This window comes from Hyla sarda, chromosome 6 (assembly GCF_029499605.1).
Source record: "Hyla sarda isolate aHylSar1 chromosome 6, aHylSar1.hap1, whole genome shotgun sequence".
NCBI lineage: Eukaryota > Metazoa > Chordata > Amphibia > Anura > Hylidae > Hyla > Hyla sarda.
The window spans coordinates 139,740,260-139,757,712 of NC_079194.1; the positions used below are offsets into that span (position 1 = coordinate 139,740,260).

The 17,453-nt window shown below is 43.3% G+C and overlaps 1 protein-coding gene and 1 long non-coding RNA gene across 2 annotated transcripts in view; one reads left to right on the top strand and one right to left on the bottom strand.

The window, feature by feature from the left end:
* The first annotated feature begins 935 nt into the window (after window positions 1–935).
* LOC130276218 (uncharacterized) overlaps window positions 936–17,453 on the top strand; it is a 68,228-nt gene continuing 51,710 nt past the window's right edge. The window contains exon 1 of the long non-coding RNA XR_008845049.1: window positions 936–3,200. This is a non-coding gene — a long non-coding RNA (uncharacterized LOC130276218). The remainder of the gene's footprint in view (window positions 3,201–17,453) is intronic.
* On the bottom strand, window positions 3,332–16,536 carry USP4 (ubiquitin specific peptidase 4). Its single transcript, XM_056525250.1, has 22 exons — window positions 16,358–16,536; window positions 14,073–14,200; window positions 13,832–13,962; window positions 13,624–13,750; window positions 13,278–13,423; window positions 13,142–13,200; window positions 12,895–13,056; window positions 12,563–12,674; window positions 12,191–12,364; window positions 8,817–8,975; window positions 8,502–8,726; window positions 8,340–8,423; window positions 8,152–8,246; window positions 7,088–7,276; window positions 6,704–6,792; window positions 6,376–6,606; window positions 6,064–6,134; window positions 5,861–5,976; window positions 5,630–5,779; window positions 5,024–5,127; window positions 4,784–4,872; window positions 3,332–4,086 (listed from the first exon to the last, which is right to left on the bottom strand). Exons 1-22 carry the CDS (start codon window positions 16,519–16,521, stop codon window positions 3,934–3,936), a joined length of 2,958 nt encoding a protein of 985 aa, XP_056381225.1. The 5' UTR covers window positions 16,522–16,536; the 3' UTR covers window positions 3,332–3,933.

Below are 17,453 nucleotides of genomic sequence, written 5' to 3' on the forward strand. Positions count from 1 at the left end.
TGCGTAGAAACGGAAGCCCCCAAAAGTTACAAAATGGCGTTTTTTCTTCGATTTTGTCGCACAATGATTTTTTTTTTTTCGTTTTGCCGTGAATTTTTGGGTAAAATGACTGATTTCACTGCAAAGTAGAACTGGTGACGCAAAAAATAAGCCATAATATGGATTTTTAGGTGGAAAATTTAAAGTGTTATGATTTTTAAAAGGTAAGGAGGAAAAAACGAAAGTGCAAAAACTGAAAAACCCTGAGTCCTTAAGGGGTTAAGTACCAGGATGTCAGGGCATACCCATATGCCCGTCGTCCTAAAGGGGTACTCCGCTGGAAATATATATTTTTTTTCCCAACTCAACTGTTTAACAAAGTTAAACAGATTTGTAAATTACTTCTATTAAAAAATCTTAATCCTTCCCGTACTTAGCTGCTGTATGCTCCAGCGCAAATTATTTTCTTCTTGAATTTCCTTTCTGTCTGACCACAGTGCTCTCTGCTGACACCTCTGTTTATGTCAGGAACTGTCCAGAGCAGGATAGGTTTTCTATGGTTATTTGCTCCTACTCTGGACAGTTCCTAAAATGGACAGAGGGGTCAGTAGAGAGCACTGTGGTCAGACAGAAAGGAAATTCAAAATTAACTTTCTCTGTAGTTTACAGCAGCTGAGAAGTACTGCAAGGATTAAGATTTTTAAATAGTAGAAAAGTAAAGTAAAAAGTAATTAAACAATCTAACTTTCTGGCAACAGTTGATTTAAAAAAAAAAAAAAAAAAAAAAAAAAAAAAAATTTTCCAGTGGTGGCTGATAACAGCTGGTACTCACCCATTATGAAGAGAGCTCATTTCATGAGCTCGTTTTATGGCTCCTAAGTGCGCATCCACTGTATGTGTAAGGTGGATGTTGCAAAGGGGTTAAAAATAAAAAACAATCTGACTTCATGTTGACACATTTTATCACATTCATATTCAATGTTTAAAACACAAATGTATTTTAGACACATGCTCAATACTGCACCAAACCTTGGCACACTTGAGGCCAAAATCAAAGGAAATCAAGGCATATAAACATAGGCCAGTGAGCTAAAAGTTTATGACTTACTCAGCCGAACATTTTTTACTCACTATTTGTATCTCCCACGCAGTACGGTCCAGAGATTCTTCCAGAGGCAGCTGTATGTGGCAAAACAAATTGGGTTATACACTATCCCTAAACTGTCTCTGCCTAAAAGAAAGGTTATTACCCTAAAAAAAAGGCACTTTTACTTATTGGTGGCTTTCCCTAAATCCACGTCTAACCCTAATGATATAATGGCTTTTGTGTGTGCACTTATGTGTAGGCATGCATATGAAGTAATCAGAGATATACTTTGCATTAGATATCAGGTTGGGTTACCATGTGTGTGGCAACTGTACAGCCATGGCCCCCAGTATACCCAAACTACATGTGTGCGTTCTCACATGCTGGTGAACATACAAAAGCAAAACAATGCTGTTTGTGTTCACCAATTTGATGTTGCTGATATTTCCGACAACATTGCATAACCATTGGTGAGTGCATAGGGACGTGGTTATAGAAGTTTGCGTTCCCCATGTAGGAATGCACCCTAAGGTCTAGCTACATACAGCATGTGTTCAAACTTTGGGTTTTAGACACTAGCACACTAAATAAGCAAGGAACTTTGTTACATGTAAGTGATCGCCAAAAACAAGCCCCCACATGGCAGCTACATAGTGATGACCCAAGAGAGCTGTGCAGTAATATGATCACATCCACAAAACAATACTAAAGGGCCCAGATGTATTCAAGCACTTCCAGCAAAGTGCAGGGTGGGTAAAGATGGGATCACTTCAGCCATGCTGCGACATTTAAAGAGGAGCCTTGGCCAAAAGTATTTTTCATTTCACAGCCCCAAGTGCCCACTTCAATTTTTCTCAGGTAGGGGGAAACTAGGGGTGTGAATATGAGGCTGTGGGGGATGTGAATCATGCTGGGTGCCATATTCACACTCCTTTTTGAGCCCATTTAGGAGGTTTTATGTAGGTGCTAATATTAAAATATCACTCCGGGGAATATTTATTAAAACCTGTGTGGAGGAGTGGTGCTGCTGCATATAGCAAGCCCATGAACTTCTTCCTTTTGTTAAAATACCTCTGTTCCTCTACACAGGCTTTGATTTGCGGTATCTCCCCAGAACACAGTCCAATATTACAGATTGTTATAAAATCTACTAATCATGAAGAGCCTATGTAGATGCACAAGTCACCTACTATATACATTTTTTTTCTGTTCAAACCAAGTGGATTCACATTCATGCCTCACATTGTAAACCGCCCCCCTTCTAGGATACATGTGCACCACCTCAATGACACCAAAATTCGGGGCTTTGGGGTTTCCTCCATGAACCTCTAACTTGTATAGGAAAATAGTGGTTTCACATTCATTCCTAAGATCTCCTTAGAGGCCCCTTTTTAGTCTCTCCCACTAAACCAATTGAGTATTACCATTAAAAGGTGTACTCCGGTGGAAAACATTTTTTTTCAAATCAACTGGCTTCAGAAAGTTAAAAAGATTTGTAAATCACTTCCATTAAAAAAAAGCTTAATCCTTCCAGTACTTAGCTGCTGTATGCTCCAGAGGAAGTTGTATAGTTATTTTCTGTCTGACCACAGTGCTCTCTTCTGACACCTCTGTCCATGTCCAGAGTAGGAGCAAATCCCCATAGCAAACCTCTCCTGCTCTGGACAGAGGTGTCAGCAGAGAGCACTGTGGACAGACTGAAAAGAACCACACAACAGCTGATAAGTACTGGAAGGATTAAGATTTTTTAATAGAAATGGTTTACAAATCTGTTTAACCAGTTGATTTGAAAACCATTGTTTTCCACCGGAGTATTCCTTTAACCAAAACATTTAAACTTTTAAAGCTTCACACCCAGGCGTTCTCTACCCTCACCACACTTTTACATTTGTATTGGTCAGTTCTCAAGCTATGACCTCATAGTGGCTGTGAACCACACAATGTAAGTGATACACTTCATGATCATGTCTTGGAGGTTGGGGAAAGTTACAAAGACACTACTTGTCAGTTTGACCTTCATATTTCCCAGTTAGATGCAAAGGATGTTCCCACCACCTCAACTCGGGATCTGCTTGATGCGAGTCAGATCCATCTGCATGTAACATATTGGAAAACTGGCACCCAGAAGGCAAAGGTAGGGTTTTGTTTTTTTAGGAGGTATACACATTTTGGGGAAAGCAAACCCATGGGAAAATGATGGTACATCTCTGCTTTCATTATGACATTTAATTAACTCCTTAACCCCCACAGTCTTCCATAGTATTTATCTGCATAGCTCAGCAGCACCTCCTACAGCAGATCAGTGGTGGTGATCGTACAGGGCAGAATGTGAGGTTACCAACAACTGACAGACACTACAATTCGCAGACCACATCCTCTGGTTTATACATTGTGCGATGCTTTACATGATTGGAAACTGTCCCGTTAAAATACAGAGCAATAAATAGGACCCACCCAATACAAGAAGTAAAGACACCCCCTCCAGAATAAGCTAATGAAAGGTCTGCAGCAATCTTGTGGCATCAGCATCACACAACACCCGGCGGCAGGAGATCGGCCTCTTTATATTAAAAATAGACTTGTGAAGGCTGCTGGTGCTCCGCTCATCTGTCCACAGTAAACAGGGAAGGGGAAGAAACAAAAAATAAAAAAATCTTCAAAGCCAGGGATTAAATGAAACTGACGAGCAGCGTATGACCGAAGAGGAAGAAGGGTCCTTCTCCAGTCACTCAGACAAGATAAATGGAAGGTGAAGCCCCCGTCATCTCCTAGATTCTCACTGAGGAGGACAGTATGTACATCATGGTGCAGGGTCTTGGCTGGAGGAGAGGTCTCTCTCCTTACACAGTTATTGTGGGGCTTGATCATTAGTTGGTGTCCATACAGTCCAAGTCTTGCTGTCTGTCCTGTTCACCGAGGTCATCCTCATTGAGCGGAGAGCCAAGAGAAGCCGTAGGTGAGGAAGCTTTAAAGCTGTTGCCATCTTGTCTCTGGTAGAACAGTACATAAGCCGCTTTTGTCTACGAGGACAGTAAAAGAGAGATGTCAGTCCAGAGCAACCAACAATGACCAAGGTTTATTCATGTGATGCAGTCCTATGTAAATAGAGCTATATCATTACAAAATGGAAAGATTTGCAGCTTTCTCAGACTTTGTTTCGATTCCTCCTTACCTTCATGATCTCTGCTTGCTGTCAGTAAAAGGTAACATTCTTGTTTGCTTCCAAACCCTGAAAAGCCAGAAGCAACACCCATCTAGTGCTTACCTACACCAATACATTGCAAGTAGAGTTTGATACTGATCTGGGTGTTGCTGCTGTAAGGGTGCATTCACACAACAATTCTTTCATACGGTGACCGGATCTGGCAGGGAGATGTGAAAACCGGGAGCTCCCGTACCCCAGCCGGCATCACATTCACGTTTTTCAGTCAGGTCACAAAACCGAATACTGGGCAAAAATTAGCCAACCAGAGGCACCCTAACAGTTGTCTGTAACTGGCCTAACACACAGCTGTGAGCTGTAGGTTTTTGGCCCAGGATATAAATATCCCTTTCAATGTCAGCAAGCAGAGATCATGAAAATGGTAAGGAACAGAACACCATGTTTTTGATATGGGCAGACACTGTGTCCTTTCATGGCTGCAGACATGAAGGAAGGATGTGACCTTCCATGGAAACAGTGGATTGGTGCGAGGTTTACAGTTGTGTGACACATACCACAATCTGATCTTCAGAAGCTGGAGAAACGCTGCTATCATCAAAATAATACCACTGCTGCGTCTCCTGATTCTTTGCATAAGCTGTATCTGTGGGGACAAGATAAAATTCTGTCAGCTAACAACATGGTGGATGAGGAAAGCCAAGTACTGTGGAATTCCTGCAGTTCCTCCCCCATTTGATTACGACTGCACAGTGAACCCTGAATAAGCAGACATTATGTAAGGCTAATATACTTACAATGGCCTCCTCCCATGCCTCCATAGTGATTGGAAACAGCAACAAGGTCATACACATAGGGTCCAGCCGTTGGGTCGCAAACAAACTCTGACATGTTAAGATTTCTAGAACACAGGAAGTCAGAGTTAGAGAGAGCACATTAATACACAATAGATAGACACAGCTCATACAGTCCATTGTCAAAGGAACTCAAAGCTGCACTTCACTCACTGATGCCGGCTGTAGGTCAGCATATAGGATTATACTGAGGCCATGACTACAATGTAATACTGAGTCAGCTGAAGGCAGCCATTGTGTGCCCCGTGACCTGACATGGCATTAAGCTGTCTTTTCAATCATATCCCATGCACAAACATGATAGTCTAGGATATACTCAAAAGGTATAACTGGCAGGGTAAAAGAAGGTGCACTGTGTGTGCAGCCTGGGGCAGTGGGATTTAGGACACTGCCCTGGACAAAACTAAAATAGAGGATGCTACACCAGGCAACACTAATTGAGAAAACTACAGTGAGTAACAATTTATCAGGAGTTGCTATACAGGGCAACACTATCATGGATGTGTACAGGACATTCATGAAGTGTTCTATACACAACACTATTCTTACTTAATGGGAAACTCTACCACCGCATCCAGTTTATCTCTCCAATAGCGATTATATGAGAAGCGCTTTAAATGCACCACAAGGATTTTTGGCAAAGACCAAAGGTCAAACTTTTTGGTGGCCCTTTGATGCTTCCGACAGTTTGGGCAAAACCTGGAAGAAAAAAAGGGAAGTGTAAAGAAGATGGCAGACTGCTGAAGCATGTCTCCATACATGACTAGACAAGCAGCTCACCATGGGTCGTGCTCTCCCAGCACCTCTGTCTTGGTGAAGAGCTGGATGCAGTCTCTAAGTGCTACTGTCATCTTTTTCTTCTGTGGCTGCATCATTGACTCATGTTTATCAAAGGCCTGTGCAGGAAACAAGAGGTCACTGAATCAATCTCAGCTCAAGGGGCAAAAGACTGTAAAACTCAACATATAGATCCCCGTCCTCACCTCTGCCTCCTGATCATCATAAAATGACTTCTTTGTTTCTGTGTCCCAGTCAATTGCCACAGTGGAATAGGCTGACAAAGATTAGACAACAGCAATGATTAAAGAGCAGCATTAACTGTCATTCACAAACACCATACCTAACTGGGGATCATGGAGAGCAGGAATTTTTCTCTCAACATTCTGCCACTCATACCACTAAAGTCAGCCACACCCTGGCCTAAATGAATGATAACAGGAAGTATTCTATACATCTACATTGCACATAGAGAGGGGTAGACATAGATAGGTGTCTCTGAATTTTTTTATACTCACAGGTGAGTTTCAGGTAGGAGCCCTCGGCAGGCATGCTGCCCACGTCGGATGTGGCATATGAATTCACCAGGCTAAAGCAAAACAGCCTCTTACGAAAGTCCTGGGCTTTCTTTGGCATTTTATTGCAGGGACTACAGCCCTCTGAGTTTTCATCCTCCACACTGTCATCTGACTGTCCGTTTGACTCCTCGGGGGACTCTTCCCGCTCTTCCTGATGATCCATTTCCTCGTCTTGACCATTTTGAAAATAAAAATAAGTCTGAGCTGAGCAGGTTGTGCTATGGACACATGACTAAAACCACCTGTAAAATAAGGCATTAAGATTTACCATCATAGATCCCATTCGAACCATTGCAGGCTGCAGTGTCGCTGGACAGGCAGGAATACTCTTCCGATAATGGAGTCTTTATATAGCGTCTGCAGGGAAGACGTGACAAATGAGAAGACAAAAGAAACCAAACTACATATGATATCTCCCTGTGACTCAGAACCATAATACTGACTTATGTTTCCTATGTTATTGATATTAAAAATGCCTACAGTAGCTGAATTACAGCCACGTATGAAATGGCATCAAAACAGTCATTACATAGTAACAGACTCACGACAAATAGATCACAACTTGCATACCCAAAATGACACTCTAGGGGCAAACTGTGTGACGACATCACAGGAAGTAATCACTGTACAAGTCACATCATCATCCACTTACTGGATTCTCTCCAAGACTATATTATACAGCATGTCTGTTGTCAGCTTCTGTCTGGGCACAGATATTAAGAGTGGCTGCCCAAACAGGATGGTGCCAGCTGCACTGTTCTGTCGGAAGCGTCTTTCCCGGAAGCAGATGGGCAAAGTGAGCCACTCAGAATCACTGCCACGTGATGATTTCACCTCGTACCTGAAAAACAGAAAAATAAACGAAAAAAATAAATAAATAAATAATAAGACATCACAAGTATGACATCAATGCAGCCTGATAAAAGGAGTTAGAAGTGAGAAAACAGATAACAACAAATGCCCAGCAGGGATGCTGGGGTTTAAATTATATATTAAATCACCAAACCCCACACCTGGAAAGAATCCAGGTGGGGGTGCAAGACCCCTTGAAAAAAATGCACCCCCTGTACTAATAAGACAACTTTTATTCTGATGCTTAAAATATGATTAGAGAACCATAAAATGAATGTTAAAAATACAGCAAGATCACCACTATATATGTGTATGCACTCCAGCTCTCATCTGAGAGTCTGTATTAACCCTGTGCCTGCAGTGCTACAGGGATTTTAGGTGATAACAATGCTGCTGTTAAAATATAGATGCACAGCCTCCCCTAAGGAGGGAAGGTTGTGCATCTATATTTTAACAGCAGCATTGTTATCACCTAAAATCCCTGTAGCACTGCAGGCACAGGGTTAATACAGACTCTCAGATGAGAGCTGGAGTGAATACACATATATAGTGGTGATCTTGCTGTATTTTTAACATTCATTTTTTGGTTCTCTAATTATATTTTAAGCATCAGAATAAAAGTTAAAGTCTTATTAGTACAGGGAGGGTGCATTTTTTTTTCAAGGGGTCTTGTACCCCCACCTGGATTCTTTCCGGGTGTGGGGTTTGGTGAGAAAACCACCCGAAAACACTTTCAAATTAGAGCAATATCCTGAATGTTCCTCTATGACGTCTATATGACCTAATGAAACATATGGACAGGGGATGTCATGGTAGGGCATCAATGCTACAAAATGAAAACTAACATTACAGAAACAAACATACACAAAAAGATCATCACGCTCCATGATGTGATTGAGCATTTCATCTGTCTGGAAGATCTTGTGAAAACGATGATTATAAACATCAGTCACCACCATCTGTAAGGGAAGAACAAAAATGCAACTGATGCACCTGTAGGGGTTTCTGAAATAAGAGGCAACTTTCATAACCTGTGAACCAGCATAACTTACATTTTCCGCAGGCACTCCGGACAACTTAGACAGCGCTGAGCATAAGTCAGACACTGTCCCCATTTTAGGCACAATCAATCGATACTGCACAGGAGACAAGAAATTGTGTCAGATCAAACATAAGCCACTTGTAACAAGGCACATTATTGCACATGAACTCACCTGGTTGGGCTTACACTGAGGGTCTGATCGAACCAAAAAGACTTCCATAGTGCGGTCCTTCTTCATGGGAAGAGGAAGGGTGAGATAACAGAAAGGGTCAAAGGTCACAGACACTTTGGAGCATTCAGGACACACGAGCGTGGACTTGAAAAGGCCGTGAAAAATGTCTACAATGATGGAGTTGTTCCTCCGCAGGTGATTGTCCCACGCCTCCGTAGCCACCACCTAGAGAATGTACAGAATGAAATTGACAATGCAACAGACAGCACGACTCACTCATGCTCCCTGCTGCCCACAGTGGTATTTTTTCCATACCGAGTCTGGCCGCCCATTAGCATCTTTGAGCTCCAGGTACGGCTTCTTTTTGACTCTGTTAAGGTCCTCGTGCAGACCATCCAGTAGAAATGCCAAAAGCTCCTGTGAGTCCTGCTGTTGGTACCCTGAGAACTGCGGAGCAAAGCGACCAACCTGTGTCTGAAAGATTACCAGCAAAAGTCACTACTAAAGACAATGGTTAAGTACATATCAAATCTTTATTTATAATCAATGTACAGTTACTACTAGGAATAGTTCAGCTTTAGGGAACAAACAATACATGGTGTATAGATTAAGTAATTTATGTAAACGGCAACTCCACCAGCAGAATTGGGGTGCAGTTTTGAGTATAAAGAAAAAAAAAACCTTGGATAAGTGGAAAATAATGCAGTGTATTTTTCCGTTTCTCTATTTTGTTTTACAATTGTAGTCTGTCCCCTCTTTCATAGCCAGCACTCTGCTCCACCCATTTGTCCCAGGCATTTTTAATTAGCAGGAGACTGCATAAGGGTTTCCTCCTAGCATTCTCCCAGCCCTCTGGCAGGGTACATGGTAGGTGTTCACGCTGGTGTGGGGCTCTGTGGTGGCCATTGTTTCTGTGATGCTTTGTCTGCGGGGTGGTGTGGCCCGGAGCCAGGGGCTTGGTTGGGCAGCAGTGGGGCTGTCTGGAAACTGGGTCGCTCCCCCTGTGGGCCTGGTGTCGCGACGGCAGTGGTCGCCACCCGGCGCTACACCTGTGCTAGGTTAGGGACCCACTAACTAGGTGGCCTTGAATTGGCGAGTGGGCTTGTACTTATTGATCAAACTGTATACCAACAACTTGTTAGTTTTTGAAATTATGCTGAGAAGCAATTAGATCAAAATACAAATGGTGGATGTGCGGCTGTGTTTCTGTTTATGTATTTTAAGTGCAATATATAAAATATATAATAGCCAGTGCAAACTTAGGGTGCGTTCACACGTAGTAAATCAAGAGTAATTCATGCCGAAAAATTTATGGGTGGAAAAAAGAATTTTATTTTCGTGGGAAATTCCCCAATTGGAAGTGGGGGAGAAAGAAGTGAAGTGTTTTTCAGCCATTTCCGTATGAATTCCGTGCGAAAACGATGTCGGGCGGATTTTTTTTTTTTTACCATTGACTTGTATTGATTTCTGCTAGCGGATTCCGCCTGAAGAATGAACATGTTCTTTCTTCAAGCGGAATGGAATTCAGCGTTGGAAGTCTGCTAGCAGAATTTCCGCAGTGTGAACAGGACAGCGGAAATAACATTAAAGTCAATGGGCAGAGGAGATGTGCATTATCTTGGAGCGGAGAATTCAGGAGGAATTACTCGAGTAAATTCCTCTTGAATTACTCCGTGTGAACGCACCCTAAAATGGACAGTCTTCAAATGCTGACCAATAATCTGGAACATCAGTAGCCTATCTAGTCTAAGTTCACACTGTAAAATTTGAGTTTACAATGGGTAATGTGTCAAAAGCATGGACATTAGAACACATGACAAGCCATTTTCTCAGTATCACACAGCCTAGGGAGTGTGGTGCCGTGATCTGTAGTTTTTTTTTATCGGTAACACTTTTGGTTAGGTTTTACTAATTTTTTGGGGAATAAAATGTGACAAAAAAGCAGCAATTTTGGAATGTATTTTTTTTTTTTACGTTTACACTGTTCACCGTACGGGATAATTAACAATATATTTTTATAGTTCAGACTTACGCACGCGGCGATAAAAAAAAAAAAGTGTATAAATATTTTTTTTTGTTTTTTTACTCTTTTTTGGGGTAAAGTGGGAAAAATGGATGATTTACGTTTTTATCGGGGAGGGGATTTTTCACATTTAACTTATTTTTTACACTTAGGGGACTATATATAGCAATCATTTGATTGCTAATACTGTTCAGTGCTATGCATAGGACATAGCACTGATCAGTGTTATCGGTGATCTTCTGCTCTGGTCTTCTCTATCTCAGACCAGAGCAGAAGACCCCGGGAGACAGCCGGAGGCAGGTGAGGGGACCTCCGGCCGACATGCCGGATGATCGGACTCCTGCGGCAGCGCTGCGGGCAATCCGATCATCCATTTAAAGTACCGCACTGCCGTGATCTGAATTGATCACGGCATCTGAGGCATCGCGGATATCTGCCATTACTGGCGGGACCCGTCACTCAGCGTAAATGTACGTCATGGTGCATTAAGTACCACGGCACCATGCCGTACATTCACGTCCATTGTCGTTAAGGGGTTAAACATACTAATTTAGGTGCAGTTTGTGACAAATCGAATCACACTACATTTTTATTATTGTCGGCTACATTTTTTGTGCCCTGCCCGCCCACATAAATTGATCCCCGTTTAAAAATTAGTTAAAATTTAGTTATAAAAGATAAATTTCGGTAAATACAAATTTTTCCATCACTACAATTTTTTTTATATATTTTTTTTTATGGTACCCAACGAAGTTTTATTAAAAAGGGTATCCATCACTTTTTTGTCCCAAAAAATTTTGTCCAAAAAAAAATTATAAAAACCGCCTGCAAAAATGCCAAAGTTAAAACTCACATGTCGTTCTTCTAGGCTATTATTTTTTCTCCCACGATTTCAGGGACAAAAAAAAAAAAAAAAAAAAAAAAACACACGCCATAGGTTCAACATGCTGGGAAAATTGCCAAGCAGCTGAAAAAGGCCGGAAAAAAAATATGAAAAAAAAGTGAAAAACGCCAAAATGACAAAAAAATGCCAAACTGAAAAACACAAAAAATAAAAGTTTGTGGAAAAAATGCCAGGCTGCAGAGTTGGTATTTTTCTTGGCAATTTATCCCCCCACCCCCCCTCAAAAAAATTTGAATAAAAAAAAAAAAAAAGACAACAAGTGGAAACAGCCTAATAATAGTGAGTGCAGCTTCCAGAGCAGAATACCAATTAAAACTCAGATTAGCACAGGATAAGAAATGTATGTACACAGTATCGCAAACTAAACTAAAACTGTCTGGTTAATGTCTTAACCAGCTCTGGTAAATGAAAGCTGAGCTGTGATTGGTTGCTATGGCCAAAACGGTTTCGATTCCAGGCAGATTGATAAATCTGGGTCAGTGACTACACTTACTATGAAGATTCATGATCAATGTCTATGTTACACAGGGTTCAGAGATGAAGATATGGGGGGAGATTGCCCATAGCAACCTTATCAGATTGCTTCTTTAATTTTTGAAAAGGCCTCTGAAAAATGAAAGAAGCGATCTGATTGGTTGCTATGGGCAACTCAGCAACTTTTCCTTTGGACAGGTTTTGATAAATATCCCCCATAATTTTTATCTTCAAAGTTTGGCCTCTCAACACAAAGATGTTCTGCAGACAGCATTTTCTCATCCCTACCTTGAACATGCGTGGAGCCACGTAAGAATGCTCCCCAGACCAGATTTGGCGAATCAGCTCAGCATAGGCTGTGGCAATCTCTCCCTTCATTCCTAGTGGATTGTCCCTGTTAATCTCATCCTTATATTCATCAGTCAGAAAATACTCAGTCAGGGGTGGGGTGTTACTCAAACACTGCAACATAAAGAAAAAGGAAACAATTTGCATGTGAACCTAACAGCCACACAAAATCCCGATATACCAAGCACAGCAGTGAAAACTCCTTTAAAGGGGTCTCACCATCTGGGAACATTATAGCTGACAGCCATAAATACTCTTAATGATTAAAATCAAACATAAATAAAGGGTCATATGTGACCACTAATGATGTACCTGCAGAGCAGAGTTCATGAAGCATGTGTTCCCAAGATTACTGAGGCCACAAAGACCAGGCTTACTGGACGGATCCCTGTAACTGTACGAATTATAAGATGACCCATATCCCCTTGAAGAAGAAAAAAGGGAAGAAAAATTAAACAAATATTTACCAGTAGCATATAAGGGTATGTTCACAGGGACCTACAGAATAGCAGCAAACAGCAGCACATCCAGCACAGAGACACATAGGGAGAGTTTTACACCCAACAAAACAAAAACACGCTTTGCTATAACCACGGTCTATTTCCATAACACATCAACCTTCCTGCCCCCATCCAAGGACTCACCCTTTGCCTAAGCTGGAGCTGTTCAACCCATAGGTGCTCCCGCTATCCCCATTGGTAATGGTAGAGGATGAAGATGATGATGAAGATGGTGAAGAGGAGTAAGCGCTTGATGATGATGATTTTCCAGAGGTAGTGTAGGTTCTACTTGTTGCAGTACTTGACCTAGGGAAAAATTTAAAGGTGAGGAGAACAGATAATGCATGCAGATAATGTACACACCCAGTCATTACACATTGCTCTTACTCACTTTGTCTGAGGCTGCCTGGGCCACGTACCATCCGGATTCCTCTGTTCTATAACTAATATCTGTTGAGAAACAAAGAATTTATCAGAGGACTGCATTGACCCCTGATATTTGAGTCAACATCTGCAGTGACAGTTACCTGCCCCTGGTAGAGTCCAGCATCTTGCACCGTGTTGTCGGGCTTCGTGAGCTGCTCGAACGTGTTAGTCATGTATTTATTCCACAGCCGTGTTTCTTTGTTCGCAGGAATATTAAAGAGATTTCTCATTTCCTTTTCTATAGATTCTGAAGAAAGAGACAAGAAGGGGCGAAGAGGGGGCTCTAATCTTAGGTTGCAGCGCTCGGGTAGGGCTGAAGGGTTAAGGGCAGCACAGGAAACAGACTATTGACAGGTGGTGTGCATTCTGGGACTACAAACAGACAGGGAGGGGTGAATGAGAACTGTATTCTGGAGCTGCAGAATTCAGGACAAGTGCTGCTTTTACCTATTGTGTCTGCTTTGCTGAAGTGACGCGTCACCACATTGTCTAGGTCACTGTTCTCGCAGAGTTTCAGCTCGATGAGGTAAACCTCCACTTTGCAATGTTTCACAAACATGCCGTGCTCCACCACCTGCAGCAGACCAGAGTATTAGAATGATTAGCACCCCACATTAGAGCCATACTGTTTTACAGTCCTGAGGTGGTGACGTACCTTCCTCACTATGGGCTGCTGCCCAGGGACACTGCCATACCAGCACATTAGCTTGTTCCATGCTTCGGTTGGCACCAGCACATAGTCCAGCTCGTCAATCAGATGCTCCTTCAATACCTGAGTATCAGGATCTAGAAGAACACATTACAGCTAAAGTCTACTGCAGCGTTACTGTCTGCCCGTGTCCTGATAGCTTCTCTTGCTGACTGCTCAGTCTCTTTAGTAAGTGATATTAATGTACCTGCAAACAATCCAGAATTATCCACAGGTCCTGGGAAAAGATTACTTTCTCCCACATTGTACACGTCCCATGAGTCAAATCCAACATATTTCTTCCATTGCTTAAACCAGCGGCTATCCACAAGATACCTGAAAAACCAGAAAGCTTGTTACACACCTACAGACAGAAGACATCTGTAATGTTATAGGATAAACCAGAAAGGACATTGGGGGAGATTTATCAAAACCTGTCCAGAGGAAAGGCTGCTTATAGCAACCAATTCTTCTTTCATTTTTGAAAACGCCTTTGAAAAAAAAAAATATATAAGGTTATTCGATTGGTTGCGATGGGCAACTAAGCAACTTTACCTCTGGACAGGTTTTGATAAATCTCCCCCTTGTTCAAATAAGAAAATGGATAATCAATTTACTCAAATGAATGTGACATTTGAGGAGCATAAATATCCACTATGAAGCTTGCACAAGATTTTTGCAGTTTCAGTGCTGCTACAGAGCAGCTCGTCATTTATTCTGGAATAATTCATTACAGTTCATAGAGCCCCGTCTTTGTTGATTTCTGGGGTGCACTATGTTGCATCAGGTATGCTGCATGGCTCCTAAATTGTGCTTGGCACAGCCCCAGTGCTGTAAAGGAATTCTACATGGAACAGAGCGATCAATATAAAAGTAGATAATCAATATGTAGGCAGATTCTGGTTTCCTTTTACTATTTATACATGAAATTCTGGGTATTAACCCCATCTCCAGCCATCTAGACTGCAAAATCCAATATCACCAAGTAACTGCAGAATATAATTATCAAACAACGCATAGGAACGCCAGCAACACCATAAACAGCACATCAAACTACCTCTCCTGGTCTTTATATCAGAGTTAGTCGAGGCCTTTTGCCAACTTGCATGAAGTTCCCCTAACTCACGGACACACCCAAGCCTCCATGAGAAAATGAAACCAAAACCATCCATGAAAACCAAGAGCAGTGCTTGCAACATGTGACATCATCTGGCCCCCAAGAGGTGGCCTTTTCCTCCCCCACTCAAGTACACAGTGATGGCCCCCTTATCTCTTGGTCTTCAAAAGTGGGGGTGAAATCCTTCTTTCCCCTAATCTGCTTATCCTCCTATGGCCTCCCTACCTCATCTCCTGATCCTCTGTTGCTGCCTCTCCCAACTCCTGATCCTCCAGTGCATCCCCTTATCTCCTGATCACTCAGTGCCCATCCCATCTCCTGGCCCTTCAGTAGCCTCTTTACCCACCCTCATCATCTGCAGCTTAAGTGAAATTTTTCACCTGCCCCTTTACTCCTGGTCCTAAAATTGTGTGCTTCCATCTCTTCTTCTGGTCCTCCAATGGTGGCCTCCTTATCTCCTGGTCCCCCAGTGGCTTTCCCTTCTTTATATTCTGGTCCTCCAGTGGTTTGCTCCCCATCTTCTATTCCTCCAGTTATACCCCCTCTTCTCATCCTGGTTCTCCAAAGGTGGCCTCTTCCTCCTCTCTTGGTGCTTTACTGGTGGCCTCTTCCTCCTCTCCTTTATCATCTGGTCCTCCAGTTATTGCCTCATTCGTGGCCCTTCTTTTAACCTCCTGATCCACCAATGGCAACTCACAACTCATCCTCCAGTGCTGTGCCCCCCCCCCAAACACACACAGTAAGTTGAGTTTGAGAGGGACACATCTCCTGGTCCTCCAGTGGTGCCCCTGCCCACTCAGCTCCTGGTCCTCCAGTGGTGCCCCTGCCCACTCAGCTCCTGGTCCTCCAGTGGTGCCCCTGCCCACTCAGCTCCTGGTCCTCCAGTGGTGCCCCTGCCCACTCAGCTCCTGGTCCTCCAGTGGTGCCCCTGCCCACTCAGCTCCTGGTCCTCCAGTGGTGCCCCTGCCCACTCAGCTCCTGGTCCTCCAGTGGTGCCCCTGCCCACTCAGCTCCTGGTCCTCCAGTGGTGCCCCTGCCCACTCAGCTCCTGGTCCTCCAGTGGTGTCTTCCGCTTAAATCTTCAGTGGAGTCCTCCCCAGAGCCCTTCCTTCTGGTCCTCCAGTGAATGAAGCCTCACCTCCTCACCCCCGGATCTCCTCTGCCTATGATCTGTGAGTGGGTTCCCTCCTTATGTCTGGATACATGAGATTCTATAGTCCGGGTGAGGCCCAAGCCTAGGCCCATGACACAGCACTTACTACCCCGCGGCCCCGGCCTTCATGCTGACGCGTGGCTCTACCGGTAGACATCCACAGTCGCTGCCAGCGCTCTGGCCTGTCCCCAGCCGTAGCCCTCTCCCTTAAAGCCCTGCTCACCATTCGTCTCCCTTCTTCAGCGGGGTCTTCAATAAATCCCCCAACTCATTCTTTTGGGTCTCCGTATCAGGGCGGCTGTTAGGTTCGGGTGTCGGTGACGGGGTGCGGGCCGCTCCGTGCGGCTGTGCCGGGCCCGGTTCTCCTCCGCCTCCCCCCTCAGCCATAGCTGCGCCAACAGTCCGTGGCGCGCACGTCCTCACTGCTCCTTGACGTCACGGCGTAACGTGCGCGTACACGAACTGAAACTGAGGAGCACAAGGCCAAGGGCGGATGACCACGTGACTGGAGGTATTGGGGACGTCAGAGCGCATGCGGGAAGGGACTGCGACTTAGTGCAACCTCTGTGCAGCCTTACAGTCTGGGGTTCTACAGGGGTAGAAATCATGACTGCTGTCTTCTTACAAGAGCCCAGTATTATGTGCACATAAGGTTTTTTGGGTTATATTATATGGCTAAAAAAAAAACAAATCTGAAACGTTCTAACAAATTTTCAGGCTCTGATTTTTTGGGACGTTTTTAGCAGTGGAATGTGGCCACTTTTTGGGACTTACTTTAAGCTGTGGGATCTGATTGCTATGGAAACCTCTCATTTTAATAAGGCTTCAGTCACAATACCTTAGAGGCCTGAAACACTGAAACTGAAGGGGTTAATGTCGACATCCCTGGTTCTCTATGGGAGTAAAGAGGTTAAGGTGCATCTATCACATAAAATAACAAACCGGCCACACAGAGCACAAGCAGTGTAGATGTATATTACTGCTATACCTTTGCCTCTATACTGTAGCTTTAATAACATAAATTTGTTGATTTTCAGGGTCCGCCACACCTCACAACGCTTACGTCACTGTGTCTTTCCTGACCAGGGGTCCGCCATTCCTCCCTCAGCTCACGTCACTCTGTCTTCCCTAACCTGGAGTCCACCACATCTCATTTTGTTTACATAATTTTATTTAAAAAAAAAAATGGGAAAAGAGGGGTGATTCAAACTTTTAATAGGGAATGGTTTCATTCAAGTTTATACATTTTTCTTTTTAACATTTTTTTCACTCTTTTTTTAGTCCCCACAGCAGACTATTACTTGCAATTTTTAGATTAC

What these genes read in the sequence shown, in the direction of transcription:
- USP4 (XM_056525250.1), bottom strand. Translation starts at nt 16,521, where the DNA reads ATGGCTGAGGGGGGAGGCGGAGGAGAACCGGGCCCGGCACAGCCGCAC. An exon ending in TGGCTCCACGCATGTTCAAG is followed by an intron (nt 8,976 to 12,190) that starts GTAGGGATGAGA and finishes GTAATCTTTCAG; the next exon opens with ACACAGGTTGGTCGCTTTGC. An exon ending in CTGGGAGAGCACGACCCATG is followed by an intron (nt 5,780 to 5,860) that starts GTGAGCTGCTTG and finishes TTTTTCTTCCAG; the next exon opens with GTTTTGCCCAAACTGTCGGA.